The sequence below is a fragment of the Rhinolophus sinicus genome, chromosome 5 (assembly GCF_057876585.1).
Source record: "Rhinolophus sinicus isolate RSI-liver-muscle chromosome 5, RSI-T2T, whole genome shotgun sequence".
NCBI classification, from domain to species: domain Eukaryota; kingdom Metazoa; phylum Chordata; class Mammalia; order Chiroptera; family Rhinolophidae; genus Rhinolophus; species Rhinolophus sinicus.
Genome location: NC_142505.1, coordinates 90,838,017 through 90,860,159, shown reverse-complemented (window position 1 = coordinate 90,860,159; position 22,143 = coordinate 90,838,017). Strand labels below are relative to the sequence as shown.

The following is a 22,143-nucleotide window of genomic DNA, read 5'->3' as shown; positions in this document are numbered from 1 at the left end:
CAAGGACGCAGAAATGGACTCTCCATAAAGAAGAGCTTCCTTTGCAGTTAGCCCCTCGGGATGTGGCTTGTACACTGGCCTTTAGCAGGAAGTGTGCTGTTGGGATCCTATGTCCCAGGTGGTGGGTGAAGAGGAGCTAGCTAGCTGCATGCCTGAGCATCTCAGAGACTATGATCTTGGCCGGCTCCTCAACTTCCACCATCTTCCCAGGTTACCTCATTTATTGGGCAGAAAGCATCTGGTTCTCGAATCTCCTGGCCGCCTCATTAGAGTGTGAGGAAACCTCTGTGGGCCTGACTGGGCTGGCATAGCAGATTTCCCGGGCTCCATCCCCAAGGGGCTCCCGAGGCAGCTGGGCATTCGTTTCCTGCCACCTGGTGGGTAGCATAGGAATAGCAGGACTCTGTCCAGTCATTTCTAGGGACTTTCCCTTCTCCTAGCTAGAAGGCCACAATGACAGTTATCTATCCAGATGGGGCCTCCAGTCCACACACCTCCTCCCCTCTTACTCCCATGTTTAACAGATGAGGAAGGCAGAGAATAAACTTGGTGCTTCCCGCTACAGAACTAGAGCCCTGTGAAAACATTTTCAAACACTCCCCTCCACTCCCTGCAGCAAAGGCAGATTTATGACAAGCAACAGTCGCACGCAGCCCTCCTTCCAGGTGCAGGACCCAGTAACTTGGCCAGCTTCCCCACGCCTCTCCTTTGCCCTGGCCTGTCACCAAACTCAGAAACAAATATTTACTGAGCACCTATTTGCCAGGCACTGTAGCAATCCTCCTTCCCCCACTTCTGCAATGAAGATGTAGGACCAGATTCATTCCTTTGCCAAACATTTCTTGAGCATTCATCGTATGTCCCAAATCCTTCCGGTGCTGGTGCTAGGAATACAACCCATTAGAAAAATAAACAAAAACGCTAGGACTGGTGAAGTTATACAAGTAAACACTTACTGAGTCAATAAATATTTGCTAAGTTTTGAGCTTCTGTCCAGGAACTGTTCATGTTCCCTCCCCCTCCATATGTGTTGCACACCTGCCATTTTTGTTGCACTTTTTCCATGGCCCTTGTGCGTTCCCACCTCCTTGCCTTATACGCACTGCCAAATGCCCTTGTCCTAATTTCTCCCTTTCCCAGCTCATTGTGCTATTACCCTCTTCCTATGTGCAGTGCTGAGGGAGCAATGAACATGACAGGCTGCGTCTCTGCCTTCAAGGAGCTTACAGTCTAGTGGGAGAAGCAGACACTAATCAAGGGATACAATACGTGAAGAGCTTTACATCGGTGGGGAGAAATGTACAGGGACCTTACGGACACACAGCAGGGACACCTAACCTATCTTGGCGCTCAGGGACGGCTTCTGACTAAGAACTAGTCCAGCGCATGGAGTTGGAAGCAGGGTGGAGTTAGGGGTGTGTTCCAGGAAGAGAGGACAGCTTGCACTGAAGCCCAGAGTTAATGAGCGGGAGCAAGGCACTTTCGAATATAAGCAAATAGTTCAGGGAGACCGAGGCACAGAATGCCAGGCAGAGAACGGCCCAGGTAGAGACTGGAGAGGGAGACAGGGTCCGGTGCCCTAAGGCTTTGCTTACCACGTAAGGGTTTTAATGACCCTGGAGTCAATGTCAGCTTATTAAAAAGTTCCGAGCAAAAGATGGCCAAAAAGATCTCTGTCATAACCACCCAGATGGGGGGGGGGGGGGGCAGACCGGAGGCAGTAGGGAGACCAGGCAGAAGTCAGACGTGACGACAAGCCCAGATGGTGGCCCAAAGTCGGGTGGGCAGGCGTAGAGCTGGACAGGTGCCCTCGGCTCCTGCGCGGCTGCGTGTTCTCTGGCGGCCCTGCCCCGCACGGGAAGAAGCAGAAGGCACGGCTGCTACTCTCAAAGCTCCCACTACCTAGGAGGGTAGTGCAAGCTGACGAAAAGTCCCCAGAGCCACACACGGCATCGACAGCTCAGCCTCAGAACTCCAATGGGAAGAAAACAAAGCTGGACATGATGAGAGCAGACAGGAGTAGTGTCTCCATGATTCTGATCAGGGCAAGATCACCATGGGCTGGGAAAGGGAGAAACTGGAAGGAAAGGGGCAGCAGGCATCTTGGTAGTAAGCACAGGCAGGGAGGTGGGAATGCACAAGCGCCTTGGAGAATTAGCAACAAAACCTGCAGGTGTGCAGAGCATATGGTGGGGGAGAGAAAAGAAGCCTGGCAAGGTAAGCTGGAGCCCAGTGAGGAGGGGCCTTGAATGAACGCTTGATAAACATCCAGAGGTCTGTGTGAGGTCACAAGTGCCAGGGCTGTGGGACCACGGAGGGAGGAGGACGCTGTGGCGCTCCCGGCTTTTGAAATGGAGGTGAGACCCACAGCCCTTGCTCCCTCCTCACCTGTTCGCTCCATCCCCCCAACCCACACACAAGACTGGGGAACGGGGTGGGGGGAAGAGGGCAAGCAGGCAACAGAAGCAAAGCAGGGGATCTGATCTCTCCAAATTATCCCCTGGATTTCTAACAAAACAGCATTCAGAGCATCTGCTCCTCTATAACCTCTGATATCAGGTCAAAAGAACCTTTTGAGGTAGTGGGATGCCTCTGACCCCACTTATAGGGGGGAAAATAAAATAGAAAACCCGGAGACTCACAGAAGGAAGTGACTTGCCTAAGGTCATACAGCCAGCAAGTGACAGAGCCGACATTTGAACACAGGTCTGGAAACTCTGTGTCCCATTCCTATCCCCTGGTTTGCATCTGTTTCAGCACGCGAGCGGCGCCCCTCTATAAGGCATAACTCCCCAGCCAGCCAAAAAGCCGTCAGACACCTGGGCAGGTGCAGGGAGCAGGGAGCACCAGATGGGCGTGGCCTGGCCCCCAGGGGAGTGCCTTGCAGGGAGGGTGCCCAGCCCCTGTCTTATTTTAAGTAGAGCCCCATGTTGAACCTATTCCAGGAGGATGAGGCCGGAGAGGGCCGCTTCAACTTCTCCGCCTACGGGATGGGTCCGGCCTGTCTGACGCAGGCCAAGGATGGCATCTCAGTCAAAGGCGCCAACAACAACAACACGACCAACCCCCCGCCTGCGCCATCCAAGTCCCCGGAGGAGATGCGAAAACTCTTCATCCAGAGAGCCAAGAAGATCGACAAGATATCCCGCATCGGCTTCCCCATGGCCTTCCTCATCTTCAACATGTTCTACTGGATCATCTACAAGGTTGTGCGCAGGGAGGACGTCCACAACCAGTGATGGGCCTGGGGGGGCGGGGCCCGGAGGGGAGAGGGGCGGCGTGGGGTGGCGCCGGCGCCGGAGAGCCTGGGGACGGCGGGGAGGGGGAGGGGCGCGCAAACCTCCGTCTCTCTCCCTCTGCAGTGTGTGCAATAGCAACAGGCAGCGATGCATGAATCTTAGAACGTGGCACTATCTATTTAACTGCGGGTGGGCTGGTGGGAGGGGGAGGGAGGGTCTTTTCTAATACAGGAACTGAGGGGCCGGGAGGATGGGAGGGGTCAGGGTGGGGGTGGGGAGCCGCGGGATAACAGCTTTCACAAACCTGAGTCCATAGGCTGTGCACTTTCCTGTTTGGAAGGAGGGTGCAGTCTGCCCCAGAGCAGAAGGAAAGCAATGTAATATATGACATATATTCATGCTTAATATTAATGCAAAACCACACGAACAAAAGATTTTTCTTGACCTATCAGCCTACTAACTGCTTAACTTTTTAAAGTCACAGAAGTGATGGACAATTTTTCCCAGAGTGGAAACAGTCACAAATAAGCTTGCTATGGTGTGGGTCCCACATCACACTCCAAAGGCCATGCCTCGCTTCCACCTGGCCCAGGGGGACACATGCCAAAAAGCCATTCTGCCTCTGCTCCAAGAGGGACGTGCGGCCAGGGCACGGGCGGTGGAAATGGGAAAAGGTGGAGAGAAGGGAGGGACTGAAGAGATGGGTCATTTCAGAGGCCCAAGGGTTGACAAGCAGGATGAACCCACCTCAGCCCTCCTGTCTCCAGGCTAAGGACCCCTCCTGCCCCTCTCCACGCACTGTCGCTTCTGTGCTTCATCAGCGGCCTCACTTACCCTCCACCCCCCACCCCCCCAGAAATGGCCGCCATGGTTTTCTCACTATATTGCCAATATGCAATCTTTTTTATGGTTTAAAAATAATAATAATAATCTCGAGAAATAATATGCATAGACTGAGTGTAAGCAAATGCACTTTTATCAAATGTCTATTTTTTGGAGAGTCTCTTTGGAATTGCAAATGGGTGTATATTTGGGAAGGTGGGGTCAGTGGGGTGAAATAGATTTATTACATAGTGGTTCTACAGAGTGAAATTTTAAGAGGTGATAGGGTAGTGCTCAAGCTCCTGCAGGTTAGATATATACGGGTGGAAAGAGATGGTAATGTTTAGAAAGTCTGTTCATTATATTTTGACATTTCATATACCACAAATAATGTGGGAAGCTCGGGCGAATGACTCCACTATATTTTTGTAAGTTTTTTTTCACCCTTTTTTGGTGCTTTGTTTAGCTTTAACGTTTAGCAAAATGAGACAACTATTTCTCTTTCCTTCTAACTCTGAAGTGCCAGCTCTATCCCAGGATAGCTAGGGCACCCCAGAAAAGGAGGAGAGACTAAGAAATGAATTGTGAGAGGTGGGAGACCCTGCTGTAGGACACAGGTGTTCACAGATGGGAGGTCAGCGAGGTGGGCTGTAGAATTAAGGAGGGGAGCTGTCTCCAGCAGCCTCTGCCCACTCTCTGCCAACACCGCTATGCCTGCCACCATGGCACCATTGTCTGTGGCATTCTCCTTGCTTTGGCCAGTAACCAGGATACTGGGGTTACACTTCTTTCTTTGCACTTTCGTGTCTTGGCTTGGGATCAAAGTAGTAGGTCGATGGTGAGACACCGCTGACAATCAGTTTGTGAGGTCACTTGGGGTTGCAGTATCTTTAGAGTATCCCCAACTTGGGGCAGATCAGAGATGAGACACTGGGAGCCTAACTCTTCCCTAAAGCATATTCCCACAGAGAAATGTCTCCTATTCCCTGTGGTTGATGCCTACAGAGGCCCAAAAATGCAGGCCAAGATAAAGATCTAGGGTGATTTAGGTAAAGGAAATGCACTACGCAGCCAAAAAAGATTCGGCTTTGGGGCTTGAAGGATAAAGCTGTTTACATCCATGTTCCAAGGTCATGGAGTCATTGTCTTCCCTTCTCTTGGTCTGTGTAGACCAGAGATGTAAACTACATTCTAGCCTTGGATAATGTGGGATAGAACCTGGAATCCTTTCTTCTTAGAAGCATTGAGGGATGGAAGCCACACTGGGTAGGAGTCTCATCTAAAACCATCCTTTTCCCCACCATAAACCTGTGTCTAAAAGAGGAAGAGTTAAATAGAAGAATGTGAACAACTACCACCAGTTCAAGACTAGAGTGTCAGTCTCTGAACTGCTGTCAGCATCTTTCATCAGCACTATATTCACTTTATTTAAGGGAGGAAAAAGAACCTCAATTCGAAAGTGGTATATGAGTCTTTGGAGAGGCTAGTAGCCCCTTTCACTAGCACTTTATTCACTTCATTTCAAAGAAAAATCATTTTTTTAATGAAAAACATGAAAGAAGCCCTTCTCTCTACTTTACTCATCACTAATCTAAATTCAGAATGCCTGAAGTCTAGGGAAATTGGGCAACAGAGGCGCTAGGCCTCTTAGCAGCAACTAAAGACAATACCAGTTCTTCTAAGACACGTGCCTCCGCTCAAACAGCAAAATCTGCAGATTTCATACTGGGCTGCTTGACAGAGGTGTCTGCGATCTCTCTGAGACAGAAACCACTTGGCCATTTGCCCAACCTCTGCTGGGTCCTTGAACTTCTGCCACCATATTCAACTTGTGGACCCACTTGAAGCTGCCAGGTCTAGTTGACAGTATGCAAGAGACTACAGAATCATCTCTTTGAGACACAGAGAGGGAATGTCGCTGAAATCTTCTCTCAGACTATTCCAAACTTGGAATCCCTCTCAGAAAATGAATGCGAGTGATTGCATTATAGTAGTGAAAAGAAGAATCTGAGTGTTCATCCTGCCACTAACATGCCAGGTGACCTTGGGTAGATGCCTAAGCTTTAGTTCCTCTAAATACACAATGGGGAGGGTGGTGCAGTTGATCTCTAACCCCTCCTCGCGCTAACTGTACTATGTGCTTGAACTGGTCCATAGGAAGCTCACAGAACAATGTGTTTGCTGTCAATTTGATTTCTGAACCCTACGGGTAGACGTGCACATAAATAGGCACCCACACAATTCTTACTGCCTTTCTTCTTTGCAAAATTTGGAGATTCATTTTTTGCTTTTGCTCTACTTTATCAAAGGGGAACAGTGGTGGGGGGAAAACACATGAAAAATCAAAAATACCATATCATGGTTAGGCATGGAGTATGCCTAATGGATAATGTCATAAGGATTTAGCACTAAGCTACATGGATTTCATCATTATAGACAATCAAACTAGATAATTTAGGCCAACTATTTTTTCAGGTGGCTCCAACAAACAGGAGAATACTTTCTTAATTTCCTGTTTAGTTTGTGTACAGAAGGTATCATGCCTTAGAAGCACACACGCCAAGTGCTACTGTAGGAGGGAGAGCTGACTGAGGTATAATGAGTGGTGTACTGGCTTTCACACTCTTTGCACGTACAGACCAGTATTTACGCATGGAGAGAGAACTAGGTAAGGCATAGCGCACTTGGTGACTTTACCCACCTCCAAAACTGCAGCTGTTCCCAGGAGCCAAATTTAGAAGATAGCAATTAAGCAGACAGATAATACCAGTAACTTCCCACCTATTAGTTTAAATGTATCTCATTTGTTTCAAGAGCAGTCAAAATAAATGGCTCAGCTCTGCCACCCTCTGGTCCTTTCAAACATTCAAGAGTCCGTTCTTAGCTAAGGTTGTAGGGACAGGAGAGAGGGAGAGAGAGAGAGAGAGAGAAAGAGAGAGAGAGAGAGCTGTAACTTAACTCTATTTTTAGTTCAAGTCTACGAAGATAAAAGGTCATGTGATCCAAATTATTTCTTCTTCTACCTTGTCAATTGTATCCCTCTAAGAAGTTCACCAATATTTTTCATAGGCTATTGTTTTCATCCTGGGGAGAAAACAAATATAATGGGAGATGGTTCCTTTCCTTCAAAGTTCACGTTTCTATGAGCATCATTAAAAAGAGATGGTGTTTTGTGAGGCTCCATGATTTCAGATTGCAGAGTAGATTGGATCCCCAGCAGAGCTGATACCATCAATGATAACAGTCAATATTTTGTGAAGATTAGATTCCTTAGTCAATGGCAACACTCTGCAACTGAAGAGAGTTCAGTTGTCATCATGCCTGCAGTAACTGCCTCCTTAGAAGCTGGCAAGCAGAGGGCTTGCTGGTGGTACAGTCTGTATCAGCGTTAGGAGTGGGGTCGAGAGCTGAGATTTATGGCTATTCCCCAGTCCAGCAGGAAGCACAACCCTGGGACAGCGGAGAGCACTCTGGAAGTCATCTGATTTATTCAGTGAGCACTTTCTGCACATTCTACCCACCTTCCACCCCATCTCTGAAGAGGCTGGCAACACTGGGCTTTCTCTGTGGGCTGTTCCTCAGGTTAAGTAGAAAGTTTGCACTCTGAGGGGCTGGTAAGGTCTGTTGAGAAAGGGTGAAAGGATCTCTACTGCCTGATAGAAAGCATCTTTAATTCATGAACCAACCAGACCAAAAATTCTCTCAACAGGCAAGCAGGGAAACATGTTCTTAAAATATAATTTAGCTCTTCTTCCTCCACTAAGCCCCTTTCTCTCAGAAACCAACTCCTGAAATTTGAATTTAGAACGCTATTTTCCTGCAGCTCTATGAAGCCAGAAACAGGAGCATATCCTTACCAAAGGAAGGAGTAAAAGAAACACACCTTGTTTCGATTGAGCTGGCTTGCTTTTAACTACTTGCAGCAGTGTAAGGAACAGCGTGTGTTGAAAGGCTGTGGTTTCACAGTACCCTGAAATCCCCACGGATAGGGAAGAACCTCCTTGGATAGATTGAAATCCCTGCAGATAAAGAACTTCTGAAAATTCTGAAATGCTGCCCTCCCCACTCCGGCCCCATGTGAAGAGAGCGAAAGCCATGATTTTTTTCTGACTGTTCCAGCTGAACACCTTGAGATATCAAGGAGGACATGGGCACCCTGCAAACATCTCTCCCAGGCCTGAGTAATCGAGAATTTTGAGAGCCCAGGCTAGATGATGCCTCTATCAATTCTTTATCCTGTAGCTTCCTTAAGGATTTCTCAAGCTGTAAAGACAGCAATGGCAGGAGATAGGTTTGCTCATATGTGGGTGCCAGTTCGTGCTGTTTTGATGGAGCCGCGTGGTTATTTAAAGCAATAATTAAGGTGCTTTGTCATTCTTTGGAGCAGCAAAATGAGTTCCAAAGAAGAAATTATTGCCCAGTAATTTTTAGGATCATTAAGGCTTCCTCGGCTAGCATCTAGACCATTACTTCTTCCTCCTTTGCAATCCGCTCAGGGCCCTGCCTCCTCCCACTGCCTCCCCCTGCCTGCATGTCCTGTTTCATCAGTTTGTACATCTCATTTCATGAAACAACTCTGTCAGAAGATGCTGGCTTATTTCTGAGGGGGTTGAGGGTGGAGGGGACTAGAATAGACGTTGCTCTCGTCTCATTTAAGGTCGCCATTTCTAGTCCCTCTCTTGCCCACGCATTTTGAAATCTCACGACTCTGGAAAATGTCCATGGGAACATTGTGTCGAGAAGTCAGAGTATAGAGAATGGCACGCCAACAATAACCCCTTCAGAAAGCCCCGCGAGGAAAATTATATTTTATAGAAGGCCATTAACCAGCTACAGATCAGTACCCGCTAACTAACCTGACTGAACGTTTGCGGGCTGCATCCAGATTTCAAGCGTAATGGGGCTCCCCTTCCCACAGTTGCCCTGCTTCACAATGACCTGCCCTGCTTCAGATTCAGCTGCTTTCTTATGCAACTTCAGAAACCCAGCATCCTATTTAAACACACCTGCCTCCTGCAGCGGACAGAGGCCAGTGGGAAGTGGGTCCTTGTTCTGGTACTGCCTCCGGCTCACCATGGAAACGTACATAAGCTACATCACCTTTCCTGGCCTGCTTACTCCCCCATTAAAAGAGGGAGTTGAAGGAGAATTTTCAAAGCCAAACTCGGGATATGTTCCTGGGTTGAAGAAAAGAAGAAACGGTGTATCGTAGTGCTATAAAACGCTTCCTTGTTCCCTCTTTTCAGGGTCAGGCTTGGAACCGCTTCCCAGGCCTTTTGGTGGGCAGGTACGGAGAGGTTAAGAAAGGGGAAGAGTCTTGGCCCTCAAAGAGATTAACATCTTAATTGCTTTGCTACAAAAGTCAAGGTATTTCATGGTGCTGAGGGACTTGCCTCTAAGACAAGCTTCTCACCTGAGAATCCCATCAAACATGAGGCCAGTCCACTCTGGGATTTTAGCATGCATGTCCTGTGGAGGCTGTAACCCATTTCCCATGGCAGTTGTTTGAATTCTGTCTGCCAGAGCCTCTGGAAGAATCAAAGAGAAATGCATCAGAGCAGAACTTGTGAAATACCCCTGGGGAAATAACTGCAATGTCTCCAGGTCCCCTCCCAGCCTGGTCCCCGCCCCACCCCCACCCCATGCACATAATTTAATCATAACAAGAAACTTCGAGCAAGATTTAAGAATATTTTCCTGTTTGTCCCTGTTACTTTAGCTGTAGTTACAGGCAGAAAAAGTGGGACTGCTCCAGACCATTAGGGAGGTACATCTAAATTCATACTATTAGCTAAGCTATTTTATTTATTTATTTTTATATGTATAGATATATATATCTATATATATCTATATCTATATAGATATAGATATAGATATATATAGATATATATAGATATATATAGATATATATATAATAGCAGGTGTGAGTGGAATTGGGCCAGCTCTCTCCAACCCCCACCCCCAAATAAAACCTCACCCTGGCAATGATGTTTCTAAAATTGCTTCCACACTCCTGTAGCTCCAACAAACACTCCTTATAATCAGAAAACACTGTTCCTGTCTTCCCCAACAAGGATGTAGTATGCTTTATATCAATGGAAACCTCTTCAAAATGTTTATACAGTGACATGACAAATGGTCCTCAATCTCCCTTCATCTGGCCCTGGAATGAATGAGAATATTGCAGACTGAAACTTTTTTCTTGTTCCCAAAGGTAAAAATTAATAGACTTAAAAATAGACAAAAAAATTTTAGATTTCCCATAATACGGAAACCATATTGTAAACCAACTGTTTCCTACCGTTGCCCCCCATCACCATATAGCCAACTCCTTCTTTGCCCCTGAAAGATTCACATCAGGGATATTAAAAAAAAAGACCTCTAGAATGGAGAGATGTTCAAACAAATATAGTGAAATAGTAATTGTATATTTGAGATGGATAACAGAGATAGTCACTGTAAAGTTCTTTCATTTTGCCCTCAATTTCCTCAGAGTCTCAATTTTCCTTTCTCTGGTTGAGCATAAAGGTTTTCCTAGCTGTGAAGTTTTTTTCTAAAAGCCACTTCACCAGTTGTCTGTTAACTGCAGGGGAAGAAAAAAAAAAAAAAAACAGGCCTTCCCCCAGATTCTAGGGTGGTCCCACTCTACCTACATCTCATCCTCTCAGCTTTCCTCCCTAAATCCATCTGAAGTTTGCCTAGTACAGTGGAAAGGGCACTAGATTTGAGGTAGGTGGCTGAGATGTAGCTACCAAAGGCGTTATTCTGAGCAAGACCATTAGCTCTCTGACCCTCAGTCTCTTTATGTATTTGCGGATAGTAATATCCACACCACAGGTACAATATCTAGAGAAAGTAACATGGAGAGTGTTCACTCCACCCCCTCATCGTAAACTGTAAAGCATTCTCATTATCTATTATCACAATCCCTCTGAAATTCTTATCACTTCTTCCTGTTTGCCAGAAGAGGTCATCAAAGAGCTTTCTTTCGGAATTGAGACAGGATCCCAAGGCCAAAGCCACCTGCCCTACGGAGTGGCTGACAGGGACGTATCATGGATCCCCTCACTGGTGAATTACTCCATGCTTGCTGCAGAGCTTGTACATGCATTTAAAAGACCTAAATTCTAGTCAATTGCACTTATCAAGCACCTACATCCCTTTTTCCCAGATATTTTAATAGAAGGCACCATGACGCTCTGCAATTAGTTGTAGACTAGTAATGAATTGTGAATAAAACTTGAATTTATCACGATACTGCTATTGAGCACCCACTGTATGTCAATCTCTTTAAATTATGTAATTTAATTCCCACAATAGCTCTGATCTTTTTCTCATTTTATAGTTTAGGAAAATTAGGCTCTGAAAGTTTATTTTACCAGCCCAAGTCAAAGCCTTGCCCAAGTTTGGCCATGATTCTACAGACGATGGGAAGCTAAGTTTTAGAAAAAGGCATGGCATGTGTTTACCTCTTCTACTAATATGTTTTTGACCTTCGACAAATTATTTCACCCTGTGACCTTAAGTCACCCACCTGTAAAAAGCTCTATCTTCCCAAATTGCTGGGTATAAAAACAATTCACTGGTGTAGTAGTTTGTCATTAAAAAGCAGTACAGAGATGACACATTAGTTCATTTCAACTTCAATCTTTTAACTGCTGATAAAAAATATGGACCTTTTGCCTAGGTACATTTCCAATATACAAACATGTCATCTGTAATCTGTTAAAGGTCAGAGAATACTGTTTTGTAGTAGTACTAGACTGGAAATCAAGTATCTTTTTGATCAAGAACCAAACAAGACAATCCTTGGTCTTCCTCTTCTCAGACCTTGGTCAGAAACAATACAAATCTAATGCAGTTTTTGGTATAGGAAGGATTTAGAGTTGGTATGGGGCCATTTTCTAGCTATGTGTCACTGTCGAGAGGGAAAGGAGCAAGCAACAGGGCGGGGTGGGAATGGATCCCATCTGGAGGACAGTGAGGACACACATCTTGTCAGTCGTCCAACATGAGGTCAGTGTGCCTGGAAAGGCTTGGATGTGGCTGGAATCAAGAGTAAGGACTAAACCTTTTCTGGAAATCTTTCCTAAGTCCAAAATCCCTTTAAAACATCCACTCAACTAAGAACCTACAACAAACAATTCAAGGCACAGGAACCAAAGATAAGCACTGCCCCTAACTAAAGAACTTAAAATTTGATAAGGGAGATGTGAAGTGGACATGAGTAACTAATTCAAAGGAAGATGTGGTCACAGAGGCAGAGACAGGATTCAGAGGAGAAATTGGGTCTCACAGGAAGAATCCAAGAGTTCTTGGAGGACAGGAAGTTGAGCTCAGACTGTAAACGAAAGGTTCCTTTCCATAGCAGTTGACTATCTGGATTTATATAATTGTGGTGGTTTCACCCACCTTTCAAAAGGTTAAACACTGGTAACTACTGCCCCCAAGCAGGTGTTCAGGTAAAGGGAACACCTCTTTATACCATTGAAATCAGAGTATTAAAAGTGTCTGTGTGACCAATGTTCCAGTAAAAAAGGGCGTTCTAATGACTCTACCCCCATCCAAGCTCTGGAAATGAAGAGGGAAAATGAAATCACGGGGAAATGTATGAATAGACATACCAAACACATACATACATCTGCCGCTTGTCTCCAAATCCTCTTGTTCTTGACTTAACCCCCTAGGTGACTTCATGTGTACAAACGAGGCCAGACCAGTTCACGGGACAAGGCCTCTGCTTACATGTCCTAGGACCCACTTGGCCTCATCCATGTCTCTTCAGCTGCATCCAAAGCTTGGCCTTTAGCATAATAGGACCATGAGCTAGACAGTGATCCCAGGAATGTCTTAGCCACTGCTGCCAGCCACGGCCACTCCTGTATAGCTCTGGACCTGGTAAGAGAAGTGGCAATCTAAATGGACTCTGTTTAGTGACCTCCAATCAGGGGCAGTGTGTTTCCAGGTAACTGCTATGTATTTGCCTTTGGGTGATTTTGCAAAATGTCTCAGCCTGGAGAAAGCAGCTTAGCCTTTCAAGGTTTCAGTCAGAAGTTGAAGTTCAGGGAGGTCTCAATAATTAGTGGCATACCCAGAACTAGAATATACACTTTCCGGTATTTCTATCAGCTTTGTTTTTAACCTCCCTACACCTGCCTGTCATCCATCTCCCTATTATGACAAGGCAGCATACCATGAAAAGCAGGGCATCAGAATAAAACAGCCTCTTTTCTTACAATGTAGGAGGGGATAACAGAAATGCGAAATAATTACTAAAGAGGAATGTAAGAAATATGTAACAGAGAAAGGACGGTGCCATGAAGCAGGCAAAAAATAAATCATGGAACATTTCAAGGCATAAGCACCCACTTGGGCAGTAGTACCTTAAAGAACAGACGAGATTTTGACGGATGGCCAAAGAGTATTCCAGCAGACGGAACATGAACAAAGACATGGAGATAAAACACCAGAGGCACATACGGAGAATAGTGATTATCCGTTTAAGTGTAATGAATGGTGGGCATGATTGGAAAGATGGAGTACATCCCAACAACCACAAATGCAGGGTAAGGGGTAAGGGGCAGGATGCTGTTGAGTCAGCCGTTCTCACAGACCAACAGGGCATTCATTCATCCCTTGACGGCACGGCAGCTCATTCCATCTCCTTTCTATTAGCTGACGCTTCCAGCCTAATTCAGATTTTCCTGTACTTATTTTGGGGGAACTTACCTTTTCCTTCATCTTAGGAACAGTACCCACTAGAAATTCACATCTTCAAGGGCATCAACTAAACCCAACAAGTAGTAAGCATTTAGCTTGTGCGGGGGTGGGGGGGGGATGACGGCAGTATGGTAGTCATGGTTCTACATTGAGACCAGTTCTACAGTGATTCCCGGGAAGTATAGTCTAGCATGTCCTTTTTATTCTCAGCTAACATCTGAAATGACTTCTCCAATTTAGACAGCATCTCTCTATTCAAAGCAGAATCATGTCCATGGAGAAAAAGAGAGTATGGAGGAGAAAACAACCAAATGTGGATTTTAAAAAAAAGACAAAATGTAACCGATTTTTCATCAAGTCATTGCTCAGTGGAATGAGCACAAAAAGAACAGTTTCTTTCAGAATGATTTACCTTTCCTGGGTAAATTCTCTAGACATAATATTGTGGGGAAAGAGGTTATTACCTACCCTAGTAAATGAAAGATTGGCCCAAATCTTTTTTGAAAGTGGTGCTTACGTATCATAGTATTCTAAACTCAATTTTTTTTCACATTAGATATATTTCTACCTCATTTAAAGGTTTACCCTGCTCAAATTTCCATTTAGCCTGAATGGTATGTAAGAAGCTAAAAAACTGGATGTTCCCACAATGCATTTCAGAGCATTAAACTTAAATTTTATACTATGAATTTAAAATTCATACTCTCGTATTTTAATGGTTCAATTTTCCAATGCTTAATCCATTATAATATTTTCAGCACTAACAAGTTAAAATGAGCGAATTAAATCCCAAAGGGGTGCATCTTGCTACCTAGTCTATCAGACATAGATAAAATGCCTACCCAGTGTGATTCTTGCGTATTAGACAGTAGTGCAACAAGATCTTTTAAAAAAAAAAAAGTTAAACAGCCAAGTTCTACTTCAAGACAAACACAGCAGGGACCTCAGAGGCTTTCAATGTAAGTCTGAAAAACTAGATAAAATGCACAATACACGTCTGCAACTGCTGTAATTAGACTTGAAAGGTATATACAATGTGCACAAAGTGACCAAGAAAAACCCTTAATACCTTTAAGCCCTCTAGGGAAGGTTGCCAAAGGTGCCCATGTCTCATTGTCTGGATCTTTGTCACAATCAACCTGTTGGCTAAAATCACTTATCTAGAACTGATGCAAATTACTGCGATGTGAATAACTCGTGTCATTTCAGGGAAGAGAGGCTGGCACAAGACTGGAAAGGGCAGTGGTGGCTCCCTTTCTCAATCTTCAAACATATCCAAGTACTTCCAAATCACGAATTATTTGGTCCTCTCTCCCAGGAAGACCATTTCCAGAGACCTCATTCTCAAACTTGACTGGCCCAGGGAACCCACGGGAGGAGACCGAGTTGCCTTGCAGCCATAGTTGTGAACACGCTGGAGCCATGGTTGGAAACTGGCCCATAATGAGATGAACAGGACTAGTGATATTCAGTTCATAGCTAAGAAAACATTCGTGACAAAGCAGTGTTAGATGGATTTCAAACACTCCAAAATGAGTTAAAACATTATCAAACAAAGGCTGTCAGTCACTGGGTAAAAGGGTATTTACATGATTTATCTTAGACTTAATTTTTTTTTTTTTTGACTCAATTATCCACTAAGATGGGCCAGTTTCTGCCAATAGAACCAGAGTGCAATCTCAACAGTCTCACCCCAGCCTTGCCAAAGCAAATGACTTCTGCATAACTGGCAGTCATCTCCAAAAGACTCACCCTTCATGTTTTCCCCCATTTCACTCATTTACATATTTGCACAAAAGACCTACCCTGTCTTAAAAGTTGCCTCATTTGATGTTTAGGCAGAAAAGCAAATCCCATGTTATGATTCTTCTGCAAGTGATTTTACATTTCCTTTTTTCCCAAAAAAGGGTAGCTGCCAACTTAAATATGTCTTGACAAACAGGGGTGCAAGTTCAATGTGAACTTTCAGCAGCACCAGGGGATGCTACCTGAAATAGCACACTTTGCTTCCTTACACTTACTATTCAGTCATTTGAACCCCAAAGAACAGAAGGGCACTGTGTAATTCTTCAGGTCACAATGCCAGGGTACAGCATTGGCTGTGGAGACTGATACAGGTAAAACAACTGGAAGTTACAATTCTGTGATTCTAACACTTTAGGGAGCTGTGAACTACTATACACTGGGCTGGGCAGTGTTAGTTAAGCTACCAAGTGCTTCATCACCTATGATGGAAGAGTTTCGAGATGACTCATACTTCCACGTAAGAGACTACAAAAGTCACAAGCCCACAGAGCAGTAACTGACAGCTAGCCAAAGTAGAAGAGAGTTCTAAAGTAGCCTGGGGACATCTTAAAACAATTAATTGGCCTGGAAAACTGGGTCGGAATTACTCACAAAGCTCCTCATCCTTTCCCAGAAGAAAATGTGATAGTATGTCTTTTATATGGAAACTTCTTTGTATATATGTATAAACTTGGTATGGCCTTAATGCTGCAGTTAAGGATTTGTTTGGCTACCACCTTAAGCAGCGTGTTAAGCAATCGCTTCCTTAATATAACATTTTTACTTCTTACAGGACTCTCAACCTTGACCAACCAAATCCCTTTTATCCCTTCCTCTTCCTCCGTTTTTGCATGACGTCATAAAAGTTACGGCAATTATTTTCTGGCTTGTAAAAAAAAAATCTATTTCTGCAGTTTGAAGATGGAATGTAAAATTTCTGTGATACATGTATATAAAAATATATTTATTGAACCATCCATATACACATATCCATGCTGATTCCAATGGAAAAAAATTAAAAGTTTTCTGAAATTTTCTCTGTGATTAATTCAGTCGTTACTACTCAACCAACTTTATGTGAGAGAACTTTTGAAGTCTTGCAATTAACCCAGAGAGAAACCTACGTATAATCTGGAAAACACCATTTCACTTAAGACTTTGTTATTCATTCAAGAAATATTTATTGATATGTGTGCTATGGGAGATACAAAGATGACTCAGACACATCCTGCCCATAAGGAGCTTACAGTCTAGCAGGGGAGATAGAACACATACATGGGTACATAGTCAGAGCTATGCTTCAGTAAGATGAATCTAATATTGGGTATAATGGAGGCTGAGGCAAGAAGAGGTAAAGGAAGCTGAGAGGCCACTAGTTACCTAGGTGAGAAGAGAGATATGAAAGACTGTTGAGGTAGAACTGACAGGACTTAGCTGGAGAATGGATGTGGGGAATAAGAAAAAGGGAAGCAGATGATTGAAGACTTGGAACACGGGTGATGACATGAACTGAGAGAACAATGGAATAGGTTTGTGGGGAAAAAATGAAAATTGGCACATAAAATTCATCTGCATAGAAACCAAGTGCCTGGGATGTAATGGGCACAGCCAGAAAGAAATGACTAGTGACTTCCTCCCTCCTCTGCCCACCCCTCAAATTTCCCCACAATCCCCTCCATTATGAAATGTCATAGTGCCTAACACTTACTCAGTTAGGTCCTATTTCTATGTATGCCTCCCTTGTGAGGATGAAAACAAATACATTCATTTGCTCAATTCAATGAGTCATCGTGGAAAGACGCTTTCGTGTCCATTACTGTACCTTCTGGTGAAGTACAGGGGTTAATCCCCCAATCCTGGTCCTCTAGGAGCTTATGGTCTAATAAGGTAGTAAAACAGATATAGGTCATTCTAATTCTAGGAGAAAGGTATAAAGTGCTCTAGGAACATTTGTGTAAAAATGAAGGTTGGGACAGAATCTCAAACAGGAAGGACAATGCAGAAGGGAAGATGAGAATGAATTTGTTCCTCACTTCAAATTCTGGCCAGATCAATCCCCAAAGGGGGGGTTTCACATTCCTGATGCAAATCTTCTCTCCTACAGAAAAAAAAATTAGCTCTTGAACTGGGTCTTCAAAAAAATGACTTCGATGGCAAGGGATTTGGGTGGGGGGTGTAGATGCAAATCTATCTTCAGGAAGAGAGAAGGCACTTGAAGCCCCGAGTCAGCAATGCCTGGCTTATTAGAGGAACCGGAAGTTGTTCAGCATGGCTGGAGCATCACTTCCATAAGGACGGGAGAAATCACTGGAAAGGAAGATTAGGACCCCGATCCATACACGGCACTGCCAGGTACTGAACAGGGTACATGCCTAAGACCAAATTGCTGCCCCTTAGGAGCTTACAGTTATAACAATACAAGGTGGAGAAAGCACCACAACGTACAGAATGCAAAACACTGACGGATTCAGATTACAGCTGAGTTTCAGCTATTAACACATTAGGATACCCGATAGCTTTCTGACAGCTAGTAGTAAACCCATCCCTGAGCGGAGCACAAGTTGCCGTCCTCAGACAGCAAGCCCTGATAGACGAGGGCATGGAGACAGTTCTAAGAAAACAGAAAACCTGGGTCTGAAAACTAAGCTACAGAAGCTCCTTCCCTTCTCTCCCCACATCCTGAGCGTTAACAGCTATGGCTTCCTATGGTGAACCGAGGGCAGACTGGGGATGCTGAAGGTGCTCCATGCTATTTCTACAAGGGACTCTGTACTAGTCATTCTCTGAGCCATCTGTCTTTTGAAAAATGAAGAGGTTGTATAAAACACTTTAGTCCTTTCCAGCATTAACTTTCTATGATTCAAAGAATTCTAGTAGCCCCTCCTGTCTTTTGTAGTAATAATCAGAATGGGAAAAAGGTTTTAAGGAAAGATTCTGCTGTTTCTCCCTTAAATTTGTGATTTTTTCCCCCACATAAATCACAAATGATTCCTACACCATCAGCTAAGTTCCACCTCAATCCCCCCTTGTTCAGAATCTAACATCTACCTATATGAATTTATTTTTAACATGTGTTCTACATAATCTACTTAAGTGTGCACTGAGTCTTTAAAGAAAGGAAGCCCTTCTCCCTACTTCCTCATGCCAGCTTCTCAGTACAGCGTCTTCATTTAAAAGGGCCACATCAGTGTATACACACACTCATCACAAAAACATTTAAGAATTTTAACCAAATCCGAAGGCGGACAGGTGACATCAAAGCTTGGGGAAAGTATATCAGTAACCAAATTGTTTAATTATAGCAACAGTCAAAATTGTTTATATCCAGATTAAATGACATTATCATCCCTGTAATTGCTACCAAAAGTATAGGAAACTTCCCATAAGTGGGTTTATGAAAACTACTTGTTAAAATAATTCAACAGGAAATTTTTGGTAAACATTCCTTAATTTGTTTAAGAAACTAAGACACATTGGACGGACACAAGTCCCTCAGGAATCTGTGACACTGGCCACATTTCAAAGTATGAAACATGTATGGATCTCTGTAGGTGGCCAGGTCACGTGGTTTATGGAAGTTAAGAGTGGAACTGATCCTCCAACCCGATTTTCTTCTCACAGGGAACTAAAAAAAATTACCAGGTTCAAGTAGAAATTGCAGGATGGGAGACTGTCCAAGGTTTTTGGAACAAGCGATATAATCAAAAAGCGAACAACCTTGATGCTAAGCCACATTAGCATAAATCAAAACTAAAACTGGTGGTTCTAGGCCCCCTCTAATCAACTCTACTCATTCAGGCCACGATGAGAAACTGTTTCATGAAAGTGTGAGCAAAACAGTCTAATTTCAGCATTATCCTGAGCTAGATACATATTCACTAAAAAGAATGTAAATAAAAGTTGCCTAACACGTGCCACCATTGCTCCTTTACTATCATCTCGTAAGAGTTCACAAGCCCACCGATGGTCCCAGAACCTCAAGCACAGCATACAAATGCCAAATCCCAAAAGGCATCACTGTCCTTATTTAGTGATCTAGAGCCACACGGCCATGACTTGATCAGCAACTTGAACCTATAATCTCATCCCACACAAGACACTGCTAAGTTTCTAACACATTCTTTAAGGTTTCTAAACATTTGTGGAAGGCTACCATTAATTGCCCACTGCCCATTTTTGGTATATTGGGCAGATAGCTAGAAACCCATATTCAAATAAATGTTGCAGTCGATTCTTTTATAAGGTTCAAAATTGCTGAACTAAAAGGTCATTTGTACAGTTCCTGCAGATTCTTTTAAGTAGCACAAAAATATAACTTCAATATAAAAGATATCTTTTTTCAGTAGGTTTGACAGATGCAATCATTTATATAAAATAGGCCACTCAGCATAAACAAGGGTCTACAAATTTAAACCTCACAGAAAGAGTATTTCCATATAGATTCTAACAAATTGCTGTCTATAAAGTGCCACGTTTTCCACTAAATCATAAAACTCTACAAGGGTTTTCAAATAAAGGGATGACGTATGAGACGATGGCAGTTGTAAGCACAGAATGCAACTGCTATATAAACTCACCTGGATTATCATGCTATAATAAAAATAGTTATTATCCACATCCAAATTTCAAGATTGTACCAGATGTATAATCAAACCAGATAATAATCTAAGAACAAGTTATTATTATTGTGTTACTATATAGTCTGCAGATCAAAAGAAGCCCTATAAAGTCAATGTTTACTTAACTTGTTTACCCTAAAGGAAATGGAGAACAGAAACGCTAACCTTGCTATCAAAGTTTGGAAACAGGCTGTGGTCTCTATACTGTAGTCAAGTCCTATTATCTTAATATGTCATTCAAATGTAAATAAGTAGGCGTTTTGGTTCTTGAGAAAAAGCATCAGTTTTGGAGGCCAATCTGCTCTTTGCTACATGGATGTCTTGGAGACCTGGTCAAGTAACAGCTCTGAGGCCGTATCTTCTTCATCTACTTGGGGAAAATAGCACCTAACCCACAGAGTCATTGTGAAAATAATTAGTTTTCTGACCTAAAACTAAAGTGCAATTCAACTAATGCTGTGGTAACCTACTCATTCAAAGCCAAACAATTACTTTTGGATTATCCATTTCACGGTTCCCCAGCAATAGTTCAAAAAGTTGAGCACAAGCACACACAATAAAGCCCAACTTCACCATAAAAGCAAACAAAAATGTTTTTCTAAGTCCCAACGTCTATTTTCAACAGGTCTTAAAGGACTAAGACCCACTGAACCAAACTAATCTTACCTAGTATGATACTACCGTATTTCCCCGAAAATAAGACCTAACTGGAAAATAAGTCCTAGCATGACTTTTCAGGATGACATCCCCTGAACATAAGCCCTAATGCGTCTTTTGGAGCAAAAATTAATGTAAGACCCGGTCTTATTTTCAGCAAAATACGGTAGGTAAATAAATGGGTGAAGGGTGCTAACTAAGCTCAGTAGAAAAGATCTGTACATTGGGTCATTCCTACAGATGAAAAATGGTATTTTAAAACCTGAGAACGTTTAATGTGATAAACTGATGCTGTCTACAGAAAAATCTTGCCCTAACCTATTTTCACTTTCTACCTGTGTGAACATATCTCTATAGTATCATGTTTAGTCCATCAGCAGTAATATAAAAAATGATACTGGGATCATTGGTAGTGTTAACCATGATGCTAAATCCTATTTAGAAAGTCCATTGCTGTTCAAAACTCCACAATCATCCCAATTCTGATGACCTGAAATTACTGAAGCAAACTTTTGTTTTCTGAAATTATGCAGTAATTCCCTGCAGCAAGTTACAAGCAGCATCTAGCATACTGCTACCACCTCTCCAACATTTTTTTAAAACCACACAATTGGTACAAATGAAGGAAAATGAGATTACTTGCAGATGTTGCTGTAATTCCTGAACAAGATTTCTATTTGCTAATTCATTTATTGTATTTATCTGAGGCTTTATGTCAAAGGAATGAGTCTTCAACTGAGTTGCTCTAATCCACTACTCCGCCCACCATGTCTTATAGGAGTAGGGACTATTCCTGTTCTCAAGGCAGTTGATTCATTTCTACAAAACATTTGACATAGTTGGCCCCCAACTCACTAAATGCCAAAGACAGTGTCTCCTCTACGGTCTCACATATTTTCCAAGTGTTCTCTGGATAGCGGAACTGCCCTAAGTTGGGTATCACTGCATCAGTGAATGCCTTTAAACCTCTGAGTAAGAAAAACTCCTATTTTGAAATGCATGGTTTAGTATTCACTTGTGAAAAATGATTTCTAGGTTACCCATAATTTATCACCTTACAGCTACTGCAAAAATAACTCAGGCTGTTTTTTCTTTCCACCACAAGCTTAATATAAGCTACAGTACAAGCTGAATTTCTTCCAATTATCACTGGCCTGGGCAAAATGAAGTGGTTACCAAGTAATTATTTAAACTCACCCCAAAAACAGTCATGTGACTGTTAAATAAGTTTCTTTATGTGAAGGAGACATTGCCAGTTTTCAAATATTTGAGGTACTGAGGACCAAGTGATAACATCAAAC

At 43.3% G+C, this 22,143-nt stretch overlaps 1 protein-coding gene across 2 annotated transcripts in view; it reads left to right on the top strand.

The window, feature by feature from the left end:
• GLRA1 (glycine receptor alpha 1) overlaps positions 1–16,602 on the top strand; it is an 86,177-nt gene extending 69,575 nt beyond the window's left edge. Inside the window, exon 9 of one of the 2 annotated variants that reach the window (XM_019734342.3) lies at positions 2,922–16,602. In XM_019734342.3, coding sequence (XP_019589901.1) covers positions 2,922–3,239 — 318 coding nt within the window. In that variant the 3' untranslated portion in view covers positions 3,240–16,602. The remainder of the gene's footprint in view (positions 1–2,921) is intronic. The other variant, XM_019734343.3, reaches the window with a different exon arrangement.
• Positions 16,603–22,143: the final 5,541 nt, after the last annotated feature.